The sequence below is a fragment of the Lemur catta genome, chromosome 1 (genome assembly GCF_020740605.2).
Source record: "Lemur catta isolate mLemCat1 chromosome 1, mLemCat1.pri, whole genome shotgun sequence".
Classification (NCBI taxonomy): Eukaryota; Metazoa; Chordata; class Mammalia; order Primates; family Lemuridae; genus Lemur; species Lemur catta.
In genome coordinates, this window is record NC_059128.1 from 108,974,348 (window position 1) to 108,998,726 (window position 24,379).

A 24,379-nucleotide genomic window follows, 5' to 3' on the forward strand; every position below is an offset into this window, starting at 1 on the left:
ACGGAGGGCGGCCCCCACCCTGCCGTGCCCGGCCGGGGCCGCCCGCCCTCCTGCTGGCAGCGCGTGGGGTGCAAAGCGTCTGGTGACGGCGGCTCCCTGGGCCACGGCCACTGGGCCCTGCGATCTGCTGCCCACGCGCTGGGCTCTCCAGCCTGGGCCTGGCGGCTGACCTGCCAGGAGTGTCCCCATGGCCACACACTCCAGGACGCGCCTCACAGCGGCCCCGGGGCCCAGGGGCTCGGTGGCGCTGCTCAGAGCCTTCTCCACGAGCAGCTGCAGGGCCTGCGGGCAGACGGAGACGGCCGCTGTCTCTGCGGGGCGCGGCCCTGCCCACCAGGAGCGGCTCTCCCGGGACCGGGACCGGCCTGGGGGTTCCGTGGGGGAAGGTCTGGGGGCCAGGCAGGGGCTGGGGCTCACACTGGGGGGTGAGGGGGCTGCTCTGGGAGCCTCGAGGGGCCCTGCACCCTCTTCCCCCCTCTGTCCACCGGAAGGGCTCAGGGCCCAAGGGACGGGGAGGGGAAGTATTGGAGCCACACGGGGTCTGTGCCAGGTCACCCAGAGGCCAGCATGGAGCTGGGACAGGGCACCCTGGCTCCCTGTCCTCCACCAGGTGCCACTAGGTCTGGGCAGACACCGCTCATGTCCATGGTGCCCTCACATTTGTATGCCGTTCTGCTGGCCCGGCAAGGTTTTGAGTTTCAAATGACAGCAGGCAAATGAGACCCTGGGGAGGGGCTTCTCCTGACCCCAGGGGACCCTGTGACCCCCACCCTCCCCCACCTCTGTGGCACTGATGCTTGGGGAAGGCCACGCCCTGGGAAGAGGAAGGTTTGTCAGGGCCTCGGGGCCCCTCTGGGATCCTCACCCAGGCTGGCAGGGCCCCCCAGGTGGGGATACGCTGGCAGAGGTCCCGCAGGACCCTGAGGACAAGCACGCACGGCTGCAGGCCGCTGGCACGAGCCTTTGGAAAAAAAACCCTTGTCAGCTCCGAGGGACCTCTCGGACACACAGCAGCGGGGCAGAGGGCCCGTCCTGGCGTGAGGCCCGGGGAGGACCACAGGGGGCCGGCAGCCGCGGGGCTCCTGTCTGTGTGTGGAGGGTCGGGCCTGTCCTGAGATGTCACCCCCTCCCGCCTCCCCCCAGCCCTGACCTGGAACCACTTGGCGTGGCGCAGGGCCGCCAGGGACTCGAGGCACTTCTCGGGGCTCAGGACATCTCCTGGGTCAGGCCGAGTTTCCTCCACTCCTTCTAGAAGGGAAAGCAGTGCCAGTCCTCAGGGGCGTGTGGGAAGGCAGCTCGGTCAGCCCCCTCAGTCCTTGGGGCTTCGTGTCCTTTATGTGGGAAACGACGTCTCCTCAAGAGTTATCCTCCTGGGACACGCCGGGGCCAGAGAAGCCGTCCTGCGAAACCTCGTCTCCTCCGAGTTGGCCCTTCTCCTGACTGGGCGACTGGGTGATGCCAGCACTGACCCTTGGGCAGCCGGTTAAGGGGGAAATGGGGGATGAGGAATCCAGCCAAGTCTGCAGAAACTTCCAAATGCATCATGAAAAGCGAGAAAGTGGGGTCAAATTTCAATATGTCCCGTCGTTGCTGACCTGGGCCCCGGGGTCTGGGAGGAGCGGGGTCTGTTTCCCTTCCTTATTATTTTTTGGTTTTTTTATACCCTCAAGATCTGTGCAGAATTCTTTCATGTTATTGCTTCAAGAGTAGTTTTCTTGGCCGGGCGGGGTGGCTCAGGCCTGTAATCCTAGCACGCTGGGAGGCCGAGGCGGGAAGATCGCTCAAGGTCAGGAGTTCGAGACCAGCCTGAGCAAGAGCGAGACCCCGTCTCTGCTAAAAATAGAAAGAGATGATTTCGACAGCTAAAAATATATATAGAAAAAAATTAGGTGGGCATGGTGGTGCATGCCTGTAGTCCCAGCTACTCGGGAGGCTGAGGCAGTCGGATCGCTTAAGCCCAGGAGTTTGAGGTTGCTGTGAGCTAGGCTGACGCCACGGCACTCACTCTAGCCCGGGCAACAGAGTGAGACTCTGTCTCAAAAAAAAAAAATTAATACGAATATTTTTCTCGTTTTGTTATGTGAAATAGCACAAGAGCCCTGGTTTATGTAGGTCACTCGATGGAATAAAGGTTCCCCATGGGTCCATAAATGTCCCCATGGGTCTCTGTCCGTCGTGGGCAAATGACTGCCCAGGGCTGGCGTGGAAGTGGCAGGGCTGTGGAAGCGGCAGGGCTATGCGTGCAGGACGGGACTGTCAGAAGCTGATGTCACCACCCCACTGGGCCGGAAAAAGCCAACAGGAAGTGCGGTTTCCTGGCAGGGTGGCCGACAGGGCTCACCTGTCACAGATCGGTCCTGGCAGAAGGATTTCCTGTCCCCTAATGGCCCCTTAATCATCCACCCAGGCCAGGAAGGGGCCTCCGTCTAATGGCCGCCAACCCTCAAGCCCCTCCCCCTCCCCAGCCTCCTTGTTGGCTTGTTCCAGGGCCTTGGCTAGGATCGAAAGGCATCTTTCCCCATAGTGTTTGGTTTTTAAATGACTGTTTGTGACAGTGGCTTTCTGCCTCATGGTTAAAAGGCTCTCCTTAAAAAAAAAAAAGTAAGTTTTAAAAATGAAAGTTTTGAAAGACAAACGTCATTGGTTCACGGCCCTCAGCTATGACAAAAGCCAGGACAGGGTTGGAGGATGATGGCGTCTGGAAGACAGTCCTAGAGACTGTTCTAGGAGATCCGAGGCCGCCTGGGACGTGCACTGCGCTCCTGACCCTGCCCTGGCCCGGCCCGGCTGCCCCCTGCCACACTCCCGGGCATGGCAGGTCTGGCTTCAAGCTTCCTGAGCCCCCATGTCCCCAACCAGCGGCCCTGGGATGGGCAGACGGAGCCCAGCTCAGCTCCTGCCGTGACCTGGGGAAACTGCTCAGACCTGCTGGTCCCCACCAGGGCTGGTGTCAGCTGGGCAGGGGGAGCAGGTGCCCAGGACTGGTGTGGCGGGCGAGGGATAGGGACGTGATGCCGCTCGCCCAAGGCAATGCCCGCAGCCCAGACCATCTGACAGTGTCACCCACTCACTTCCTCTGCTGGCCCAAGCCCCGGCCTGTGACCAGCAGCATCCAGGGTGGGGGTGGACAGAAGTACCACAAGTGTCCAGGCCTCTCCTGCCCAGAGCAGAAGTGGGCGCTGCCCTTGGCCTGGGGAAGAGTGTGTGTGAGTGTGTGTGTGTGTGTGTGTGTGTGTGTGTGTGTGTGTGTGTGTCTGTGTTGAGGGGCTGGGCAGAAGGGCCAGGCCGCACCTTGGTCCGTAGAGGGCTCCTTCCGCATCAGGGAAGAGGTGACAGACACAGTGACCCGCATCCTGGGCTCTTGGCAGGAGGAGATGACAATGTTGGCTTCCAGGTTGGAGGAGACCTCGTACTTATCCTCAGTCACCATCTGGGAGGTGTAGATACAACACAAGGCCATGTCATTCCAGCCCAGAGTCCTGTGCAAACAAGCAAGGGCAGGATTGGCATGTGCAGGTTCCCACACTAGATATGCCAGGCCCTGGGCTGGGCGTCCAGAACCTCCAAGTGACAAGACAGCCCTCTAGGAGTGCACACGTGTAGAGACGTGTACAGACGATGGACCCTGTGATGTGAGGAACCTCCATATGTAAAGAGCACCCACAATGCAATAACAAGACCAGCAATCCAATCAAAGGCTGGTGAGTGAAATAACAGGTAATTGGCAGAAAAAGAAACACAAATGGCCTCTTTTACACAATGATACAAATTAGCCCCACAGCCAGAAAGAAGCAAATTAAAATTATTAATATAAGGAGATACCACTGTGGGAAGGTCTGTAGCAGCCTGGCCTCCCTGCCCATCATCACGGACCTGCATGCCACCTGTGTTCACCTGAAATGCACCTCTTGCCCCATCCTTGAGCCCCTCCCCACTCAGGGTCTTCCTGCTGCCAGGTGGCTTCTGGGGGCTCCATCTATGTCACTAGAGCCAGGGCGCAGCCAACTTTCCTCACAGCCTTAGCCATCTCCACGGGGCTCGGGACTTGTCTCTGCCACTGGGCTGTGAGTTTTCCAGAAAGCAGGACTTGCCTCTGGGCCATCCTTGCATCCTCCCGCCCAGTAGCCTTTAGCAGAAAACTGTCATGTCGTAGGCGTTTGGGACATGCAGGATTAAATAAATGAAGTTGGAGAACCTCACTCCCCTGCTTAAAACCCTTTAGACTTCCCCATATCCCTGAGAATGCAATTCTACCTCCTCGTATGGCCTTCAGGCATGGCTTGATCCAGGCCCTCCCTCAGCCCCTCATGCCCACCTGTCCTTGGAAACATTTGGATGTTTTCCAAGTTTTAGCCTGAACACCCTTCATCAAAGGACCCTGAATTTGCCAACATTCTCCCTTGGCGACTGTGTATAAAAATGAACTCTCGGTGGTGTCCAACAGTGATGCCTCTTGTATCTTAAAGTTGTGTGGAAACAAAAGCACGACCTTACCGGGAGCTGCTGGGGCAGCTGCTCCGCAATCCTCCGCAGCAGGCCGTGCGTGGGCTTCTCGGAGCAAAGCAGGGCCAGGTGCACGTCCCTGTCCCCCCGTAGGAGAAGGCCTTTTGCCAGGAGGCCGACTCGCATGACGCCTTTCAGGACCCGAGCCGAGGGCGCGACGCCGCTATCAAGACAAAGCCACAGACGCAGGCCATCGGGGGAGAGGCGGGCACCCCGGCTGCCCTGCACACGAGCCACGGGGACCCCGGCAACATTGCCAAGCCTCTCTGTGCCTTGGTGTCCTCATCTGTAAAATGGGACCAAGCTCCCCTGTCAGAGGTGAGATGAAATGACACATCATGAGATACACGTAAGTCGCACAGATGCGGCCAGGCGCGGTGGCTCATGCCTGTAAGCCCAGCATTCTGGGAGGCCGAGGTGGGCGGATCGTTTGAGGCTGGGAGTTTGAGACCAGCCTGGGCAACATGGTGAGACCCCATCTCTACAAAAAATAGAATTAGCTGGGTGCCATGACACACGCCTGTAGTCCCAGCTACTCGGGAGGCTGAGGCAGGCGGATGGCTTGAGCCCAGGAGTTGGAGGCTGCAGTGAGCTGTGATGACGACACTGCACTCCAGCCTGGGTGACTGAGACTCTGTCTTAAAAAAAAGAAAAAAGGAAAATGAAAAAGAAGCTACCCCGAGAGGAAGGACTTGGGAAAGCCAACCCCCTCTTGTGTGACTGAACTCTGTAACAACTGCTGAGGATGCAGAGGGACTTTCTGGTTGGCTAATGATCACAGGGGCTCACGGGGCTGAGTCACTTGGGTGCCCAGTGCCACGAACTCTTCTGATTACTTAATCACTCGCCGAGGGGGAGAAGTTGGCTCAGAGTCCCGCGGAGCCTCCTTTCGCCGATGAGAAGACTGGGCTTTACAGAGACGGTCGCACCTTTATGGTGCCAGAGCAACACCTGTCACCTGTCACCGCCGGCAGCTCAGCCTCCCTCGGAGCCTTGAAGCCCGAGCTCTGGGATTTGGGGAATTTTCCGCTGGTGGGGGCCACGGAGGGCTCCGGGCCGATCAGAGGTGGGACTGGGACCCCTGCCTGGGAGCCGACCCTCTGCCCCTGCAGACACCCGGGGAAGGGGGAGACCTCTGGGTACCTGTGCCCGCCGCCTTCTTCCTCCCGGCGTCCGTGGTCCTCCCGGGCCAGTGTGTCCGACACCAGCTTGAGGGCCCGTTCCGCGTGGGCGACGGCCTTCTGCACGGCCAGGAGCTCCCGCTCCGTGGGGTAGATGGCGGCATGCTTGCACATCACGTGCCGGTCGTCGCTGGACTCCGGCCGCCGCCTGGGCTGGGGGGGAGAGCCGTGCACGTCAAGGCCGCGCTTGCGGGGGCCTTTCGGGGAGTGACGGGCAGGTGGATAGGTGGCTGTGGCCGCCGGCTGAGTGTCCGGCCCACACCGACAGCCACGGGGTCGTGAGGCAGGGAGGAGCCCTGGCTGAGTGGGGAGCTGGGGGGGCCCAGGGCAATGTTCTTACATCTGCAGGCCAGAGGCCGGGGCTCTCGCCCACACAAGGTGCAAACCTGAGGTTCCCATCCAACCCCAGGGACAGGTGTGTCTGTGAAGGGCCAGGAGGGGCCCTGGTGTTAGGACAGAGGCACGAGGCTCCCCAGGGAACGTGACCCCCCCGGGGGGGTTCAGGAAGCTGAAGGGAGCCCCGTGGCCTGGTGCAGTGTAAGGGGCCCGGGCGGGCCATGGACCCTGGGGGCCCTTCCAGCCCTGCCCCGTGAGCACCACTTGGGAGCCCTGGAAGAGGCCGAGTCCGTCCAGCGAGGTGTCAGCAGTGGGAGGTCGCCCGGCACTCCCGCTCTGCCTACCGGGAGTGGGGCAGCGGACGTCCCCGGCCTGCCGGTGGGGGGTGGAGGGGACCCGTCCGACGATGCCTGCTGCTGCTGCTGCTCATCCTGAGATAGCAGCTCCTCCTCCACCCGCCTGTGGGGACGAGACAGGACAGAAAGAGCACTGTCATGCCAGCAGCGGGACCCCGAGCCCGTCACACCAGAGACACTCAGGCCTCATGTCCCTAGGTGAGTGGGCAGAGCCTGCTCGTTGCCTCTGTGTCTCTGTGTGTGTGTCTGCTCCACACTGGGGCCAGGGGTTCCCCGCATGGGCCCTGCCAAGCCCCCCTGGGCTCCCCGGCACTGCACAGGCACCACAAGGCTGGGAAGGGCAGGGGGCTGGCCAAGGTCAAACCCTGGCAGCAAAAGAGGCCCGGCCTGGACGGCCACCGCCCATGGTATGTCCTGATCTCCTTCCCCAGCGCAGACTTGCTACTGCGGGACCCTTTGTAAATCAGACACTGTATCAGCAGACGCTTTGGGACCAGGCGCGGTGGCTCACGCCTGCAATCCCAGCACTTTGGGAGGCCGAGGCAGGAGGATTGCCTGAGGCCAGGAGTTCAAGACCAGCCTGGGCAACACAGAGAGACCCCGTCTCTACAGAAAATAGGAAAATTAGCCAGGCATGGTGGTGCACACCTGTAGTCCCACCTACTTGGGAGGCTGAGGCAGGAGGATCACTTGAGCCCAGGAGTTGGAGGCTGCAGTGAGCTGTGATGACACCACTGCATCTATCTCAAAAAGTGAGACTCTGTCTCAAAAAAAAAAAAAATGCTTTGCAATACTTCTAAAGGGAGAAGGAGGAAGATGACACAGTGTGCTGATGGCCGGGGGGCACAGTGGATGCCAGGCCGCTGCCCTCTCTCCTGTCTCCGCGAACAGCCCGATTCTCCAACGCCAAGACGTGTCCACCGCCCACGGTGCCCACAGGAACAGCCTGTGTTCCCCCTGCCACCCGCCGCCGGGAGCTGCCAGGTGAGCACCGCAAGGTCAGTGGAGGGCGGGGGTCGCCCTCCTTCGCAGGGGCCGGGTGGTGGGGGCAGCCCTGGCACAGTGCGGGTGGCACCTGCTCTCCGCCTGCCAGCGCCGCAGCTCCTGCAGCCGCTGCCTGGCCAGGTGCCGCTGCTTCCGCATCCTGTCCGCCACGAGCTTCCGCACCCTGTTGCTGGGCACGACAGCGACGGGCAGGTCAGGGTCCACTTTTTTCTGGAAAGGAAAAGTAAGGGTGTGAGAGCCGAGACCTTCCCTTAGACGAGGATGCTGGGGCGGGTCTTGGGGCACAGGGAGAGGCCCAGACACGGACGCCGTCTTGCTGTGTGTATGGAACGGTAGGGCAGAAACTCCCTAGTCTTGAAAACTGTCACCCCAAAAGCAACGGTGGGGACATGGGGAGCAAAACTATGACGTTCAGAGTTAACAGAGACCAGAAATAAAGTGGAGCCCATGACAAAGGAGTCAAGGGGGGCAGGTGCGGGGTGCCATTGGCAAATGACATGGTGGTCACGGAACAGTCACTGGAAATCCAATGACAGAGCCCCTGCCAATTCTAGCTAAAAACACACATTCCCAAAGTCGTCTGGGATAAACCCCACTGGTGGGAAATCCAACAATATATATTATAAACAGCACTGACTTTTTCCACTGAACTTCATTCTTAGTGCTTAACTGCAGTACTCGGAAATTGCAAAGTGTCATCTAAGGCTGAGGTCCCCAACCCCAGGGCTGCGGACCGGTACCGGTCTATGGCCTGTTAGGAACTGGCTGCACAGCAGGAGGTGAGTGGCGGGCGGCCGAGAGAGCGAAGCTTCATCTGTATTTCCAGCCGCTCCCCGTCACTCGCGTCACCGCCTGAGCTCCGCCTCCTGTCAGATCAGCGGCGGCATTAGATTCTCATGGGAGCGAGGACCCCACTGGGAACTGCGCATGCGAGGGATCTAGGTTGCGGCTCCTATGAGAGTCTGATGCCTGATGATCCGAGGTGGAGCTGAGGTGGTGATGCTAGTGCTGGGGAGCGGCTGCAATTACGGGTCACCATTAGCAGACAGGTTTGACTGCACAATAAATGTCATGCGCTTGAATCACCCCCAAACCATCTCCCTGTCCACGTTTGTGGAAAAATTGTCTTCCATGAAACTGGTCCCTGGTGCCAGAAAGGTTGGGGACCTCTGCTCTAAGGAATACTGACTGGTGGAACAACCCAAGTGCCCACCAACAGAAGAATGGATCAACACAACGTGGTCCGTCCACACGTGGAACATCACTCAGCCACGAAAAGGGACGAGGCTCTGACACAGGCCACAGCGTGGAGGGACCTTGAGGACATCGTGCTCAGTGAGAGATGCCAGACACAGAAGGACACACGGTGTGAGACTCCGTTTACATGAAATGTCCCCAACAGGCAGATCCACAGAGACGGGACGTGGATTTGTGGGTGTCAGGGGCCGGGGAGGGGCGGGGAGTGACTGCTGATGGGACGGGCTTCCTTTGGGGGTGATGGAAAGGTCCCACGGATGGTGTGGCGACGGCTGTGAGCTCTGTGCAGGCACCAAAGCCACAGTTCTGTGCATTGCTGGGGGCGGATCACGTGGTGTGTGTGTGGTACCTCTGCACAGCTGTCGGAGAGAGGACGTGCACGGGAACCAGTTTGTCACCCAGAGGGGAGTTATGTGTGCGCTGGGCTCAAGCATGACCAAGGCCTGACACACGTGCCCACACACACACGCGTGTGCACACATGGAGACGGGGCCTGGCGCCCAGGCAAACCCGCGGGAGGGCAGTTTCTGATGGCAGCTGGTGGCCCCCAGGTATGGCCATGGTGCTGGAGGGGCCCTCTGAGTCCCACCGAGCCATCCCCTGGGGTGGGAGACGGGGCCCCTGCTGGTGCCGGAAGGCTGTCTCTCTTGGCACCAAAGAGCCCCCATGGCCTCCAAGGATGGCTCCCTGGGGGCAGCTCAGCCTGGCGGCCTGATGCCCACCTGTGGCCGCAGCACCAAAGCTCCAGGCGCCCCCTCCAGCCACACGGGCTCTCCGCCCTCCACCCACAGGGGCCTGGCATGCCCTGTGCGGGCACCACACACCTCCTGGGCAGGGCATAGCTCAGACCAGGCAAAGCAACTGCCGCCTCAGTCAGAGCGGCAGCCTGGGAGGCCCGGCAGAGGCTCCCCCAGAAAAAGAAGCAACAACAGCGTGTGTCCACTGTCAATACCCCCCAGAGTGTCTGGGAGCTCGCACAGTGCTGGCGGGCCCTGTTCCGTGTGCACATGGCGGACTCGACTATGTCCCCTGAGAACGTCCCCAGCACCAAGTGGGCCAGGGTATCCACCCATCCACCCACCCACCACCCATCCCTTCACCCGCTAGTTCCCGAGTCCCCCTCTGTGCAGACATTAGGCCAGAAGCTGACCCAGAAAACAAACTGTGAGTCAAGGCAGGGCGGGACATGCCCTCATCTCTCTCTCGGGAAGTGAGGGAGGAGCCGAGAGCATGGGAAGCTCAGAGAGCAGGCAGCGTGCAGGGGAGGGACCCTGCAGACGGCTCAGCCCGGCCTGGGCAGCACTGCAGGGAAGGCCCTTGGGCAAGAGGGAACAGCCAAGGTATGCAGGTGCACAGAGCCCGGTGCAGGCAGAGGCTCAGCCCCTGACCCGCCTCAGGGGACTGGGGGCTCCCAAGCCGGCCGAGGGGTGCAGCGCCTGGGAGGGGCTGGATACTTAGTGGAGGAGGGGCCCGGGACACAGCCACAGAGCTCAGGGTATCCAGTGACACATCTGCCAGGCAGCAATAATGCAGGAGACACGGCAGGGGCTCAGTCTCATGGAGGTGAAATATGTGCTTTTGAGACATGGCCCGAGATGTGGAAAACGTAGAAATTCCCCCACCCCAGCCCAGGTCCTAAGTCAATCGGATCACAAGAGGCGGAAGAGACTCAGGATCCGAGGTCCCCGGTGCCTCCGAGCCTGAGCCCCTGGGCGGGTCTCGGGATACCCCCTGCTGGACGCACCTTGTACTGCAGCCGGTGCCGCCGCCCCTTCACGTGCATGTCCCTGGCGTTGGCGTCGTTGAAACTGCACTCGCACAGCTTGCAGTGGAACCGGATCACTTTCCCTTCACTGTTGCACACCTGGGACAGGGATCACAGCTGAGCACGTGCCAGGGGCACGGCCTTGGAGAACGCGGGGCACCACTGAGGCCCAGGCCGAGCCGTCCCCTGTGGCTTTTGAGTCGGTTTTGAGTCCCCTGAGTGGTTTTGAACAAGCCCAGTCTCCCCTGTCCCCACCCTGTCCCCTTCCTCCTCTTGAACGTGTAACTGAACCCGACCTGGGTGCGGCATCCCCCAACCCTGCCCTGCCCTGCGGAGCCCCTGCCCTGCCCCGCCGTGTGGGCTCTGCCTGGCTCCGTCTGGCCGTGAGGTGTCTTATCTCTTTCCTTAACCAAGGGACAGGGTCTCCCACAGCACGATCCTAGCTGCTGGGGTTATTTCGCACTGGACAGAGCAGAGACGGCTGAATTGGTTGAACTAGAGCAGGAGCACGACGACAGATGACAGGCTAACCCTCTCACATGCTGTCAGCCACGTGCGCGTCTAGGGAGGTGGCATTCTGTGTGTCACTGGGGTGATGTCTGGGAACCGGCCGCAGAGAAGGCTTTGGAATTGGGACAAGCCTTGTAGGGCCACCTGCCTCAGCTCTGGGCATCCGTGGGGCGGCCGTGCAGGGTGCCTGTCTTGGGCTGGGATTGAGAAGCCCACAGCAGCGGGTAACAAGGGGACGCTGGCCCTGCTTACCCCGCATGCACGAGGCTGACAGGGCCTGCAACGCCGCTGCCTCGGCAGGGAGGTCTGGACGGGGGTGGGCTCTGCCGCTCCCCACCCCATAAACGGGCTGGACAGAGGGGTCTCCAACCCCTCCCGGAGAGAACCCAGAGAGGTTTTGAAGCCAGACACGTGGGAGGGTCCTTTTCTAGCAGAGCCCACACGCCGATGGCACCAGGGCTCGATGGCCGAGACGGCTGGGACTTACCTCCTCCACGTAGTCGGGGCCCACTGGCTGTGCGTCACAGCAGCCTCCAGAAGCTGCCCCCGGGCCCCCTTGGCTGGGCGCTCCTCTGGGCCCCTCCGATTTGGGTCCGGCCACTTTCCCGCCCTGGGGTCTGCTGCCCGCTGCCTGCGGCTCGGGAGGCCCTGAGGGGAACACCCTCGTCACTGACCACGCCAGCCAGCTGTGCAGGGTGGAGGTCCCCACTGACCAGGGACCGTCGTGCCTTCCGTCCTTGGGACCTCAGTGGGAGCCACCCCGTGTGTGGCCTTACTCTCCTTTTCATGCCAGCGTGTGTCACAGTGGAGGAAACAGCTGGGCTAACGTGCACCCATCGACAGAGATGCCCCGGCTTCAGGACCTCGTGTGGGGAACCTTGTACCTCCCCTGCCCCATCGGGCACAGACGGCGCCTTGGGACAGACAAATCTCTTTGTCATCAAAGCTACTTGATCATGTGATGTGCAAAATCATGGTATTATTCCAGAAACGGGGCTGCCAAGGCTAAAAATAAAATGAAGCCCCCACGTCTGGCACAGTGGACCGGAGCTGAGGCTCTGGGGCAGACCTGGGTTTGAATTCTGCCTCCACCTTACAGTGCGGCTGGGGCCGGGTCCTTTATGACACCTCACCTCGATTTTTCTGTCTGCACATTGGGACTAGTGACTCCATCAGTTGTAGAGAGCTGGTGGGGAGGCGGAGTCAGGCACGCACACGGAGCGGTTAGCAGATGCCTGATGCTTAACCCTAGCTACCGCCGGCTCACCCAGCTGTCACCGCCCTCGGGGGCACAGGCTGGGCCACTGCACGCCCCACGCAGAGAGGCCAGGGCCAGGGGTGGACAGCTGCAAGCAGTGCCTTCCTTTCCTGGGACCCACGCAGCTGTGAGTCACAGCCCAGTCTGTTCACCGCGAGTGCCGGGGCGTGAAGGGGCGACCCAGGGACTTCTCCGGCACCAGCCCAAACTCCACAAGAGGAAACGGAGCCACCGTTTCACCAGCTCTGTCTACATGTCCTGGACAAGGTCTCAAGTGTCCCCACCTGGGGACAACATGAGCCCTCCCCAATACATGCCCTCAAATTGACTGCGTGGTCACCCCCGTCACACTTTCACGGGGTGGCCACAGGGCACTGCACTGGCAGGCACATGGACGTGCCCACGGACACAGAGGTGGCAGAGACACGTACCCTTGCGCAGGCCCTTTGAGGCCACCGGTCTCCTGGCCGGCGCTGGGTGGCCCTGAGCGTGCATGGTGGGGCCGGTGGGGGCCTCGGGCTCAGGGGTGTGCTCCGGGGCCGGAGAGGACGGCTTGCTGGTCTCGGGTGCAGGCTGGACAGGGGGAATGGGCTTCCCCAACTGCGTGTGTAGCTTGAAGACCTGGAACAGACCCGGGCCTCTGTCAGGGCCACCCTCAGGCCTGGCGCGCCCTCCCCAAGAGGCGGCAGGGTGTCCACGGGCCCTTCCCGGTTGAAGGCTCTTAGCACCAAGGCTCCAGTTGGACAGGGCTGCTCCGTGGCTGCCTCAGACACGCCGGCCAGCTCTAGGTCTGACACGCGCTCCCGGCTCAGGCCCGGCCTGCCCCACCCTCTCACGCTGCCTCCCTGACTGCCATACCAAACCCCAGCCTGGCAGCCCCCAGCTCCTGCCGCCACCTCCGTCCCCTCGGCCACACCATCCACTCCTCCCTCTGCGGGCTCACACAGGCCTTTGAGAGCCTGTCCTGAGCTGAGCGGGGGTGGCAGGGGATGAGGCCTGGGGGACCCCCAAGGAGGCCAGTGCACCGGGACAGCAGGACAGGGGACTTCCTAGCCTTCCTGCTCAATGACTGCACGGGACAGGAATGCCCCTCCTCTCACACGGGCAGCCCCACGCCCGCAAGGTGCCACATGGGGGCTCCATCCATCCCCCATACGATGACATAACACAGGCATTTCCAAGGCCACAGGAAGACACTGATATTAAGGCAGGAGGTGGAGAAGACCCCAGAGGGAATATACTGTCGGGTCCCGTCACAGGACAGACTGTGGCCGCACCCAACGCCAAGCTTTCCTGGAGGCCTGGGTGTGAGGCCCCGGCATGTCTTCGCACTTTTGTGTGGTGAGTGGGGTCCCCTTTTGTAACTGGGACAAGCACATGTGGGCCTGGGGCAGGGGAAGCTCCTCCGGGCTCCAACGTCACAGGGCGGCCCCTGGGGTCTCCCATGGGCTCCCCCCCAGGGCAGGGTGGGGGGCTCCTACCTTCTGGTGCCTGGCACCCCGGATGTGGGCCACGTAAGCATCCACCCCCGTGCAGGACACGGCACACAGGCCGCAGTGCAGCTGTCCCTGCACCCCGAGCGGGCTGCCGGGCCGCGCGCCTGTCTTCTGAGCCGCCTTCTTCTTGTGCTTCTGCCCTTCCAGATGCTGCCGGTAGGTCTGCGGCAGGGGGGAGAGGCAGCCTGAGGGGGCGTCTGCCCACCAGACACCGCCCCTGCCCCGAAGGCCACCTGCAGGCTTAGCACATGGGAACACGGCGGGCGGGTGACAGAGGCCCTGTCCCCATCCTGCCACCCCCTGGCACCCGAGAGCTTCGAGGGTCCCTTGTGACGTCCAGTTAACAGCCTCAGAAGCTGGGACTACAAGGCACAAGGTTTCCTCCCTTTTCTCCAAACAGTTTCCTAAGAGAGCCTCCCCAAAGCTGGGGGGCTGCTGCCATCGGAAAAGCCCAGTTTTTCAGAATGTGACCTCAAACACTGAGCAAGGACACATGCTGCCCGATGACGCAGCAGATGCTTCCTTTTTAGAAACCTGCCAAGAGCCCAAGGGGCTCCGCGTGGGGGAAGCTCCGCGTGAGTGAGTCACAGTATATTCCATTAGCCCAGGGTCACATAGCTAGAGATGGTTCTTTCCTACCCTCATCCCAGTGGGTAGGTTTCCAAACGCCGTCAACATGTCAACAGTCTCACATGATCCTCATCTGCTGTCTGTAATTTATTTATTTTATTAAGAGACAGGGTTTTGCTCTGTTGCCCGGGCTGGAGTGCAGTGATGTCATCACAGCTCACTGCAGCCTCCAACTCCTGGCCTCAAGCGATCTTCCTGCCTCAGCCTCCCAAGTAGCTGGGACTACAGGTGCCACCACCACACCCAGCAAGTTTTAAAATTTTTGGTAGAGATGGGGTTCTTGCTCTTGCTCAGGCTGGTCTCAAACTCCTGGCCTTGAGCGATCCTCCTGCCTCAGCCTCCCAAAGTGCTAGGATTACAGGCGTGAGCCACCGCGCCCAGCCTGAATTATTTCTTATAACTGCACATGCGCCTACAATTATCTCGGTAAAAATTTCAACTTAAAAAGTGCAATAAGTATTAGCAAAAAACTGGGAAGGAGAGCTGATGTCTCTGGGGCATGTCACTTGCGAGCCAGACGCTGTGCTGGGGGCTGACCCTTCGGCACCGTGATCACGGGGAGGCAGATCCCAGCACCACACCCTGCCCCGAGAGGAGAGGCTCAGGGAAGCCAGGCTACCGGCTCTGCTCACTGCTAGCGAGGGGTGGGCTGGGCCACGAACCCAGGGGCTGGGCCGAGTCTGGAGCCCACACATGTGGGCTGTGGTTGGCCAGGAAAGGGTGATGGGTGGGAGGGGCCCGGCCAGCCCTGAGCTGGGCCCAGCCCCTTCCCTCAGCTGTGTGTTGAGGGGGCTTCTGGAGGCTTCTCGCACGTCCCTAGAGCCAGCGGTTGCACACTCGGTATCTCTCCTCAGCCCAGAGCTTGCTTTCGGAATATTAAAAACAAAGGAAAATGAGGATGTGTGTTTTGCTAAGACGGAGCTCTAGGGTCTAATTATCTTTCCAGGAAACGAGCCCAAGACTTCAGCTCGGTTATGTCCGCGCTCTGCAACCTCAGACTTGTGTGTTCGATAAGGAGAGCTTCACTTACGTGCCCCGAACACACATCAGCCTGCAAACACACACACATATGCACGTACACACATGCACGCAGTCACACATGTACGCACATACACACGTGCGCACACATGCACACACGCAGCGCACACATATGCACACATATGGACATGCACGTGCACACAGACGTACACATGCATGCACACACTTTAGGCTCAGCAGAGTGTCCGGCTCCTCTGTGTCCACCCGTGGCCCTGCATAGACGCCCCCCAGCAAAGAGATGCCACCTCCAGCTGCCTTGGTGTCCAAGACCAGGCCAGTGGGGCCACTGTGAATGCCAGGCCCAGCTCCGTTTCTTCCGCTGGGGCCGCGGTGGGGTCCCTTTAAGGCCATTTGGATGTGCACTTTACGGTGCAAGTTCAATAACAGGCCTGGCTTTGGCAGGCAGCAACCCTGCCCCTGGCGCATACACTTGGCTCTGACCTCTGCCCTGCCTTGTGGGGGAGGGCGGCTGACCTGGGGGCCCGCACAGCTGATCTTGCAGATGTCGCAGTAGTGGAGCTGGGGCTGCCTGGGCCCCCTCTGGGCTTTCGGCAGCTTATTGGGTGACGATAGCTTCAAGTCGGGCCTGGGCCTCTTTCCGGAGCCATCCACGGGTGATGAAGGCTGCCTGGGCGGCAGCTGCAGGAGGGATTCTGGGGGAGGCGGGGGCTGTATTTGCGGGGACAGGGGTGGAGGACAGTGGGGACGGGCTGCAGGGTACACCAGCACGTCGTAGCCGGGGTAGTTTGGACCTAAGGAGCAGACATATAAATGAATGAGGGGGGAGAGTGAAGGGGGAGATGAGCCAACCCTGCCCGGCGACTGCAGGAGCAGACAGACCCCCTGCCCACGCCAGGGGCCGCAGGGAAACGCGCATCTTACCAGTGTACGGGGTGCAGATGGGATCGTAGGAGGGCGCAGGGTAGGAGGTCACAGTGGATGGCTCGGCCTGGACACTTGTCACCATGGGGTAGACGTAGCCTGAGATCGAGGCGCCCTCTGGCTGCCCGGCCTCCACTGGGGGCACCTGTCGTGGGGGCTGAGCGTGGCTGTGACCACCCCTGGGGCTGGGCTCCCCGTAGCCGTCTTTGGTCCCTACAAGACAGGCACAGGCTCCTGGAGGGCCAATCCCCACCACTGTCTCCCGCTGCAGCAGGTCCCCTGGCGGCCCTGGGCCTGTGGATGGGCCCGGACTCAGTGGGTGGAAACACCCTGGATGTCTGAGTTGGGCCTGGGCCCTGGCAGTGACTCGTGAGTGACCTTCCATCACCCCTTTCCAAACTTCGGCTTCTTCCCCAGTGCCACGGGGGAGAAGGGATGTGCCCTGAATGAGCTGCCACGTGTCTTCCAGCTCTGACACCCACGTCCCCCACACAACATACCTCCTGCCACCCCGGGAAACCTTGCTTGAAAAAAATATTTTAGTTCTTATTTTCAGTTATCACGCTGTCACACCCTCCGGCCTGCCACCCCGCTGAGACTTTAGGGCGGGTGTGAGAAGATACCCCCAATAGCCACGTGGCTCCAGGCCCGCCTGCGAATCTAGACTAAGATGTGATGTCACTGAGCCCCTCCCTGTGCCGCAGCGACGACCCACCTGGCTGGCAGAGCGTGTCCAGGGCCGTGGGTCCGGCTTGGCAGGCAGCCGGCTGCAAGTACCACTTGTCCCCGTCACTGCTGGCGGCTGCCGACTGTCCGTAGCTGTAACCGTCCTGCGTTGACGGTCCCCGCGGGAGAGACACAGACAGCTGGGGGAAAGCCACTCCGGGCCACAGGTGAGGCCACATGTGTTCATTCCCGCAGGACGCCTCTGCGTCACCAAGTCCCTTCTATGGGCAGGGCCCCGGGGCGAGGAGGGTGAGGGCGTCCCGGTCTGTCTGGGGCCACGTGGCCAAGGCCGACTACCCCGACCACGGAGGGGCCCCCAACCCACGAGACCCTCCTCCTCCTTCGGAGCCACCGCTCAGGCTGGGTAACACCTCTGTGAGTCACTGTCCCCCAAAGCTCCCCGGGGCTCCCCTTTCTCCCTTGAGGGAGCGACTCTGGTCTGATCCTTCCCCACCTCTTGTACACAGAAAATGCCAGAAGGAAAGGTCACAGGGAAGGGGCTCAGATGGGGGGAGCCCACCCCACCCACCCACAGGACGCCACCGGTGGTTTCCAGCAACTCTGGGCAAAGAAGAGAGGGGTACCTGGAAGGTGGCTGCAGCGGTGGGCGCGGGGCTGGGTTCCTGGCGCTGGCTGCTGTGAGCAAAGTCCTGGCCCATGTGGGGCTGGTACCTGCCACATTGCACCGGGGTGGCTGGGGGCAAGGCCTGGCCTGCAGCGGGGCCCATTCCAGGAGCGGACTGCGGAAGGGCCGGCGGAGGCTGGACGCTGGAACCACAAACACACACAGGAGCTGACTGGATCAGATCCGGTTCCGAGGCACACCTGAGTCAGGTGCTGATGTTCCAGCCAACACTGGACTCAAGCCGCACGGCTTCCCTTCACATAGCACATCCTGCGCCCCCCGAAACTGTGGAGACCTTGCCGTGAGCCCAGGCATGGTTTTAAGTGCTTTTCACAGATTAAGGCAATCTCACAAGATTGTCTCACAAGACTGTCCTTGTACCCAATTTACAGGTGAGAAAACCGAGGCGCGGTAAGTAGCAAAGTTGGGACTCAAACCTGTTCCACCACTTCCCAGATAACCTGTTCATGCGGCGGGTCTTTTTCTGAACATCAAGAGTCTTCATAGAAAGGTGAACTTAATACTAGGGTCATTCCTCACGCCTGTGATCCCAGCACTCTGGGAGTCTGAGGCAGGAGGATCGCTTGAGGCCAGGAGTTCAAGACCAGTCTGAGCAAGAGGAAGACCCTGTCTCTACTAAAAATAGAAAAAATTATCCAGGTGTGGTGGCACCTGTAGTCCCAGCCACTCGGGAGGCTGAGGCAGGAGGATCACTTGAGACCAGGAGTTAGAGGCTGCATGGAGCTGTGATGATGCCACTGCACTCCAGCCTGGGTGACAGAGTAAGACTCTGTTTCAAAAATAAAGAAAAAGAGGCCAGGCACGGTGGCTCATGCCTGTAATCCTAGCACTCTGGGAGGCCGAGGCGGGTGGATTGCTTGAGGTCAGGAGTTCGAGACCAGCCTGAGCAAGAGCGAGACCCCCGTTTCTACTAAAAAAAATAGAAAGAAATTATCTGGCCAACTAAAATATATATAGAAAAAAATTAGCCGGGCATGGAGGCGCATGCCTGTAGTCCCAGCTACCTGGGAGGCTGAGGCAGTAGGATCCCTCAAGCCCAGGAGTTTGAGGTTGCTGTGAGCTAGGCTGATGCCACGGCACTCTAGCCTGGGCAACAAAGTGAGACTCTGTCTCAAAAAAAAAAAAAAAAAAGAGAGAGAAAGAAACTGAGATTCCTGTGTCCCAGAGGGAAACCACTCAGGGGCCACGGCCTAGGACAAGTGGGACACAAACTGTGCTATGAACACACTAGGGCGGAAGAGCGCCTTTAAATTCTCATAACAAGTAAGCGCTGGGACCCTCTGCTGAGCTCCTTCATTCAGGGTATTTCTTTTTAGAAATGTGAATTCTATTTTAAATCTCACCAGCTTGAAAAATCACTTACATTTCTGGAACAAGGAAGACCATCTTTTGGCTAAGTTAAAAAAAAAATTTCACTACGGGCCATTAGAGGTGCCAAGTGGCCTGAGGCATTTTAAAGATCAATTGTGTTGCTTTTGCTGGTTGCACGCTGAGAAATTGTTTGTACGGAACATCTGGACAGAAAGCAGAAGGAATCCTTGGTTATCAGAGACCCAATTCATTTAGGCAGGGGACAGACATTGACTGGGGACCGGGTTTCCTTTTGGGGTGATGAGAGTGTTCTGGAGTTAGAGGTGACAGTAACACGACATTGTGAATGTGCTAAATGCCACTGATGTGTGCACAGGTGGCTAAACGCCACCTGTGTGCTGCAGGGGGCCAGGTGCCATTCTAGCAGCTGGGAGCAGCAGGACCAAAGTCCTGTCCTCGTGGAGGGACGTGGTGACACCTGGGACAGATGACTAATAAGGAGGATAATCAACCACGGTCTATAGGGTGGTGAGAAGGTTCTAGATACTGTGGAGGAGAGTGAAGCAGAGACAGGGGCTGGAGTGTGAGGAGCTGCGTTCCTCCATGGGGTGGGCGGGGAGGAGGGGGCGCAGCTTGGGGCTTCCCCAGGGAAGCGCATTTGGGCACTGGAAGCTCTGCCCGTGAAGTGCCCGGAATCTGGACTGTTCGGGAAGGCGGTGTGGCCAAGCAGAGGGTCAGGGAACAGCTGGGGTCGGTGGATCTCACAGGCTGGCGATGTAGGGGCTTTGGCTGTTACCCTGAGACCCCCGGAGATTGGGGGACACATTCTGCCTTGTGGTAGAGCCTCTTTGGCTGAGGGGCTGGGAACAGGTTGAAATGGGGGCAGGAGAAGGGCGGAGACCCGAAGTGCAGGTGAGAGAGGCTGTGGTGGCAGGGGAGCAGGTGCGGTGGCAGAATGAAGCCGAGGGTGGGGAGGAAGAAGGGACGAGCCCCCCACCCCCGCAGTTTGGGGTCATGCCTGCAGGCAGCCCTGATGCAGGGAAGACAGTGGGATGTGGGCGTTTAGGAGAGATCTGGGTGGGCCTGATGTCAACATAGGGGCCACAGGCCAAAGGACAGAGGGTGACGAGATGACAGAAGCAGAGATGGGAGTGTAGGGGCCAGGAGCCAAGGAACACCACAGCCACCAGGAGGGGAAGAGGCAGGAAGAAGCCCCAGGAAGACTCATTTGGGACTTGTGACCTGAAGAAGTCTGAGATAGTAACCAGCGTTGTTTTAAGCCACTGAGTTCGTGGGAAACTTCTCTGTAAAGGGCCAAAGAGTAAACATTTCAGGCTCTGCAGGCCACAGGCGCTCTGCTGTCATCTGACTGCTTTGGTTTTGTGCAGCCCTTTAAAGGCCGCCAGCTCGGGCCCAATGACACCAGCCGCGAGCGCTGGTCTGGCTGGGATGTCAGCGAGGAAGCCCGAGGTCCGTGCTCTGGAAGGTCCGGCTACAACACTGGATGTCGCTGAGGACTGCAGTAGGAGAACTGCTGGGGACACGGCCTGGACGTCGGATCCCCAATGCCTGAGAGGGGATGGTGATGCCCTGACACAGGGGCTGGGCCCTGAGAGTGACACTGGGGGTTAGGGAAGGGTGGGCGCAATCAGCAAGTCACAAGCAAGAGGAGGGAGGCAGGGACAGGGGGCTGTGGGGAGAGCGAGCCGTCCTTGTATTAACCATGTTTTTTTTTATTATTATTTCTCATATTTGTGATGTTTTGCTGGCCAGGGAGAGACGCACCCCACCCCCTGTAGCCAATTCTTGAGCTGTCAAAGGGCCTGCCGGGAGCACCCCTGCCACATGCAGACCCCCAACCGCGAGTCCAACCCCCGGCCCTCCATTTCCGTAATGCCCACACATAAGCCACTCTGCCCTGCCCTGTCACTGCAGGGCCAGTGTCTCAGCCCGTCTGTGTGGCTACAATGGACACCAGACGGGGCAATTTATCAAGAACTTTATTTTGTCATAGTTCTGGGGGCCGGGAAGTCCAGGATCAAGGCGCGGCACTGGCTTTCTGGCGAGGGTCTTCTTGCTGTGTCCTCTGGAAGTACAGCGAGCCAGCCCAACCCCCCACTGCCTGACGCCTCTTTGATAAGGGCCCAAGTCCCACTAGTGACAGAGGGGCCCTCGTGGCCTAATCACCTTATGCCATCACTCTGGCAACACCTACATTTCAGAGGGGACTCAAAATACAGCAGCAGGCACCAAGTGACTAGAGCCACCCCCACAGCCCAGAGCCCCCGGGAACATGCAAACTGGTCAGTCCTGAGCTGCAGCCCGCCCTGCCCAGCCTGGGCTCGCCCAGGCTCCTGCTCCTGCCTCCCACTGGCCACCTTGGTGGTTCCTCAGGGCCCTGCGTGGTGTGGCTGCCCCTCCTCTCGGGAAATGTGCCATAAATTCTTCCTCCAGCTGTACTGGCCTCCCTGCATTGTCACGTAACCACAGCCATGAGTTACAGCCCCGCAGGTACACGGGACCTTCCCCTGCAGCACAGAGGTGAGAAAAAGGCTGAGAGTACAAGGACACTGCGTGGGGACGGGGACTGCAAGCTCAGGAACTGGAGGAAAACCACGGCCCAGCGGAATAGGTGTGGGGTCTGGAGCCAGACAGCCCGGCTTCCCATCCTGGCTCTGCCCACTGCGGCGCCTTGAGTTTGCAACTTTCTCTTTCTCAGCCTCAGTTTACTCACCTGTAAAATGGGATGGTGTGGCAGTTAAACAAAACTCTTGTAACACAGGGCCCAACACAGTAGCAGCTTACAATGCAGCCAGGGTTGCCAGAGCTTCCAATTTTGTTTCTAGAAACAAAGTGTTGCTCTGTCGCCCAGGCTGGAGTTCAGTGGTGCAATCACAGCTCACTGTAGCTTCCAACTCCTGGGCTCAAGTGATCCTCCTGCCTCAGCCTCCGGAGTAGCTGGGACTACAGGCGTGTGCCACCACACCTGGCCAATTTCTTCTTATTTTTTGTAGGGATGGGGTCTCGCTATGTTGCCCAGGCTGGTCTCGAACTCCTGGCCTCAACTGATCCTCCTGCCTTGGCCTCCTATAGTGCTGGGATTACAGGTGTAAGCCACCACACCTGACCCCGAGCTTCCAATTTTAAGCAATGCTAAAAATCAGGGTTTTTGTGACAACTCCCAATTTTTAAATGCTGACAATTCAAATAAAACAAGGGAAAAGCCACTGCGAGAGCCACAGAAAGCAGGTGTGAGGCTCACACGCAGCCTTGCAGGCTGCCAATTCTCCACGTCTGACCTATGCTGAGGAGAAGAAAGTAGTAGTCGGGGAACAGTAAGAGAATCACTACAGCAGTGACAGGTGCTGTCTCCATGACGACAAAGACAGGGCGCAGCCTGCCCGGGAGGGAGGGAGAGTGCAGGCAGGAAACTGGGGGGAAGCATCGGTCGTCCAGGCACTTGGCAAAGCAGTATGTAAGCCCGGCTGCATTAACACACTCATTTTCCTTTCTTCTTTTTAGCAACCTGAAATGTTCCTAAGAGTTGATGCACGTTTACAAGCCCTGGCTGGAATTCTCACCTGTGGGCCCAGGATAATGTCCTTTGAACTTTTTGGTCTGAATGTTTGTTTCAGGAAGTCAAACTCTTTGGGGTACATCTTCTAGATTAAATCTTGGAATGCAAGGTGGCAAGACTCACTGATGCCATTTTATTCACACGGTCACCAAACTCAAGGGGATGCTGAGGCCCAGAAGATGGAAGGGATTCCTCCAAGGAGTCCAGGTCCCCTGCCCTAGAGCGCCTTCCTTTGAGACATGCTCGCACTTGCTGCGAAGGGACAGGTCAGACCGAGAGTGCAGGCCTCGCTTTGGAAGGACACAAGTGTGGAATCACAGGTAGAAGCAAGTGATGAAACATTTTAGGGACGGCTGGGAAGACAGGTCGCCCCCTGTTTGCGTATGATGACGAATTCTGTTGAACGTTGTGCTGAACAACTCAATGGGAACACACAAAAAAAGCCAAAAACATTTAGTGTCCAAGAAAAAAAATCAAGTGGAAAAAAGATTTTCCTGGAATCACAGGGCTGAGAACCTCACTGTTCCATTTCAACGACGGACTCACTTGCGGGACAGCTCAGCACCGACTCAGCTGTCAACCCAGGGGCACAGCACTCCCCACAGGGCACAAGCCGCGCCAGTGGGAGGTCTCAGCAAAGAGCAGCCATCCCTCAGTGCCACTGAGACAAAGTCTCCGCCCCGGCACCTGCCCTTGGCTCAGTCTTCCAGAAGGGCCTGTGACCACGCGCGGGGCGGGCAGCTCAGGCTGGGATGGCGCTGCCTGGGGGTCTGCAGAGACCACTTCCCCCGTGAACGCCAAATGCTGGTATGTTCACTCAAGACATGCACCAGGCAAAGTATGTTCAGATCTGTTTTATTGGCAACAAGACCAGGTTTCAGTGACTGTATGCGAACTCGCGCACGCGCACACACATGTACACACGCACGGCCATTATCCCACTCGGCACTTCTGTTCCCAAGGGTTTTATATTCAAAACGCACATTACACATTCATGCCCGTAACAGTCCTGATTTCTGAACACTTTTTCCTTTTTCTTACCACCAAAGCCTTATCGCGCATTCCCCACGTGAGATGCCCACTTCAGATCCGCATGGCCCCAGAAACATCCCAATTTATTAGAAGGGACTTTCACTAACTAAATCCCCGGGTCTTGAGAAGAGACCAAAGGATTTGATTCCTCCACTCCCACTGCAATCAATCGTCTTCTTTAAAATGTGGTCGAGAGGCCAAGAGCAGACGCCACGCGCTTACTTAAGGAAAAGCAAGCGTGTTTCCGTGAGATCACGGGTGGGGCCCAAAACGTCTCCCTGCCGGGATTCTAAAGTGTATCTCGAGTAGACACCACACTTGAGATTTCAAGTGTCACACACTGAGAGAGACGTGCAGAAAACAAACAGGCAAAAAAAAAAACATCATCTGTTTTCAAAGCTTCCTAATTTTAGTCTGAATTAGACGGTGCCACCCGGCTTACATGAATGAGACACTTGAACAACGTAGACCCTCGACCACAACCCAAACTGCTGCTGACTCCTGAACACAGAGCCCTCAGGGCCGCCCTGCCCACTGGCCCGTCGGGACGGGAGCCTCCTGGCGGCTGTGAACAACACTGCACCTTTGAATGACCAGATGTATCCGGGACACCGTCCACACCATCCTCTTGTGATGAAGTTTTCACACACCAAGCGGGGAGAGACTTCTGAGAGATCCGGCTGGGTCATCTTTACCTCCCAGCGATGTCGGGCTGGGCGCTTTCTCGGCTTTCCCACCCTGGAGAGGGGTTTCTGTTTTCTTAGTGTCTGAGGAAGACAGCCCAGACCACACACCTGGTCAGGCCCAGGTGACGGTGTACGGAATGGCACTGACACGGTCTCCACCAGCAGGCACGACATCTACGCCGAC

The 24,379-nt window shown here is 59.2% G+C and overlaps 1 protein-coding gene across 1 annotated transcript in view; it reads right to left on the reverse strand.

Moving 5' to 3' along the window:
- The window catches only part of ZFR2 (zinc finger RNA binding protein 2), a 30,537-nt gene that overhangs the window by 2,341 nt on the left and 3,817 nt on the right, over positions 1-24,379 (reverse strand). The window contains exons 2-18 of the mRNA XM_045548035.1: positions 17,528-17,711; positions 16,933-17,164; positions 16,218-16,430; positions 15,810-16,087; positions 13,653-13,829; positions 12,603-12,792; positions 11,401-11,561; positions 10,383-10,502; positions 7,413-7,591; positions 7,198-7,353; positions 6,365-6,479; positions 5,647-5,837; positions 4,495-4,666; positions 3,292-3,430; positions 1,151-1,248; positions 866-961; positions 171-282 (exon numbers count right to left, since the gene is read on the reverse strand). Coding sequence (XP_045403991.1) covers positions 171-282; positions 866-961; positions 1,151-1,248; positions 3,292-3,430; positions 4,495-4,666; positions 5,647-5,837; positions 6,365-6,479; positions 7,198-7,353; positions 7,413-7,591; positions 10,383-10,502; positions 11,401-11,561; positions 12,603-12,792; positions 13,653-13,829; positions 15,810-16,087; positions 16,218-16,430; positions 16,933-17,164; positions 17,528-17,671 — 2,773 coding nt within the window. The 5' untranslated portion in view covers positions 17,672-17,711. The remainder of the gene's footprint in view (positions 1-170; positions 283-865; positions 962-1,150; positions 1,249-3,291; positions 3,431-4,494; positions 4,667-5,646; positions 5,838-6,364; positions 6,480-7,197; positions 7,354-7,412; positions 7,592-10,382; positions 10,503-11,400; positions 11,562-12,602; positions 12,793-13,652; positions 13,830-15,809; positions 16,088-16,217; positions 16,431-16,932; positions 17,165-17,527; positions 17,712-24,379) is intronic.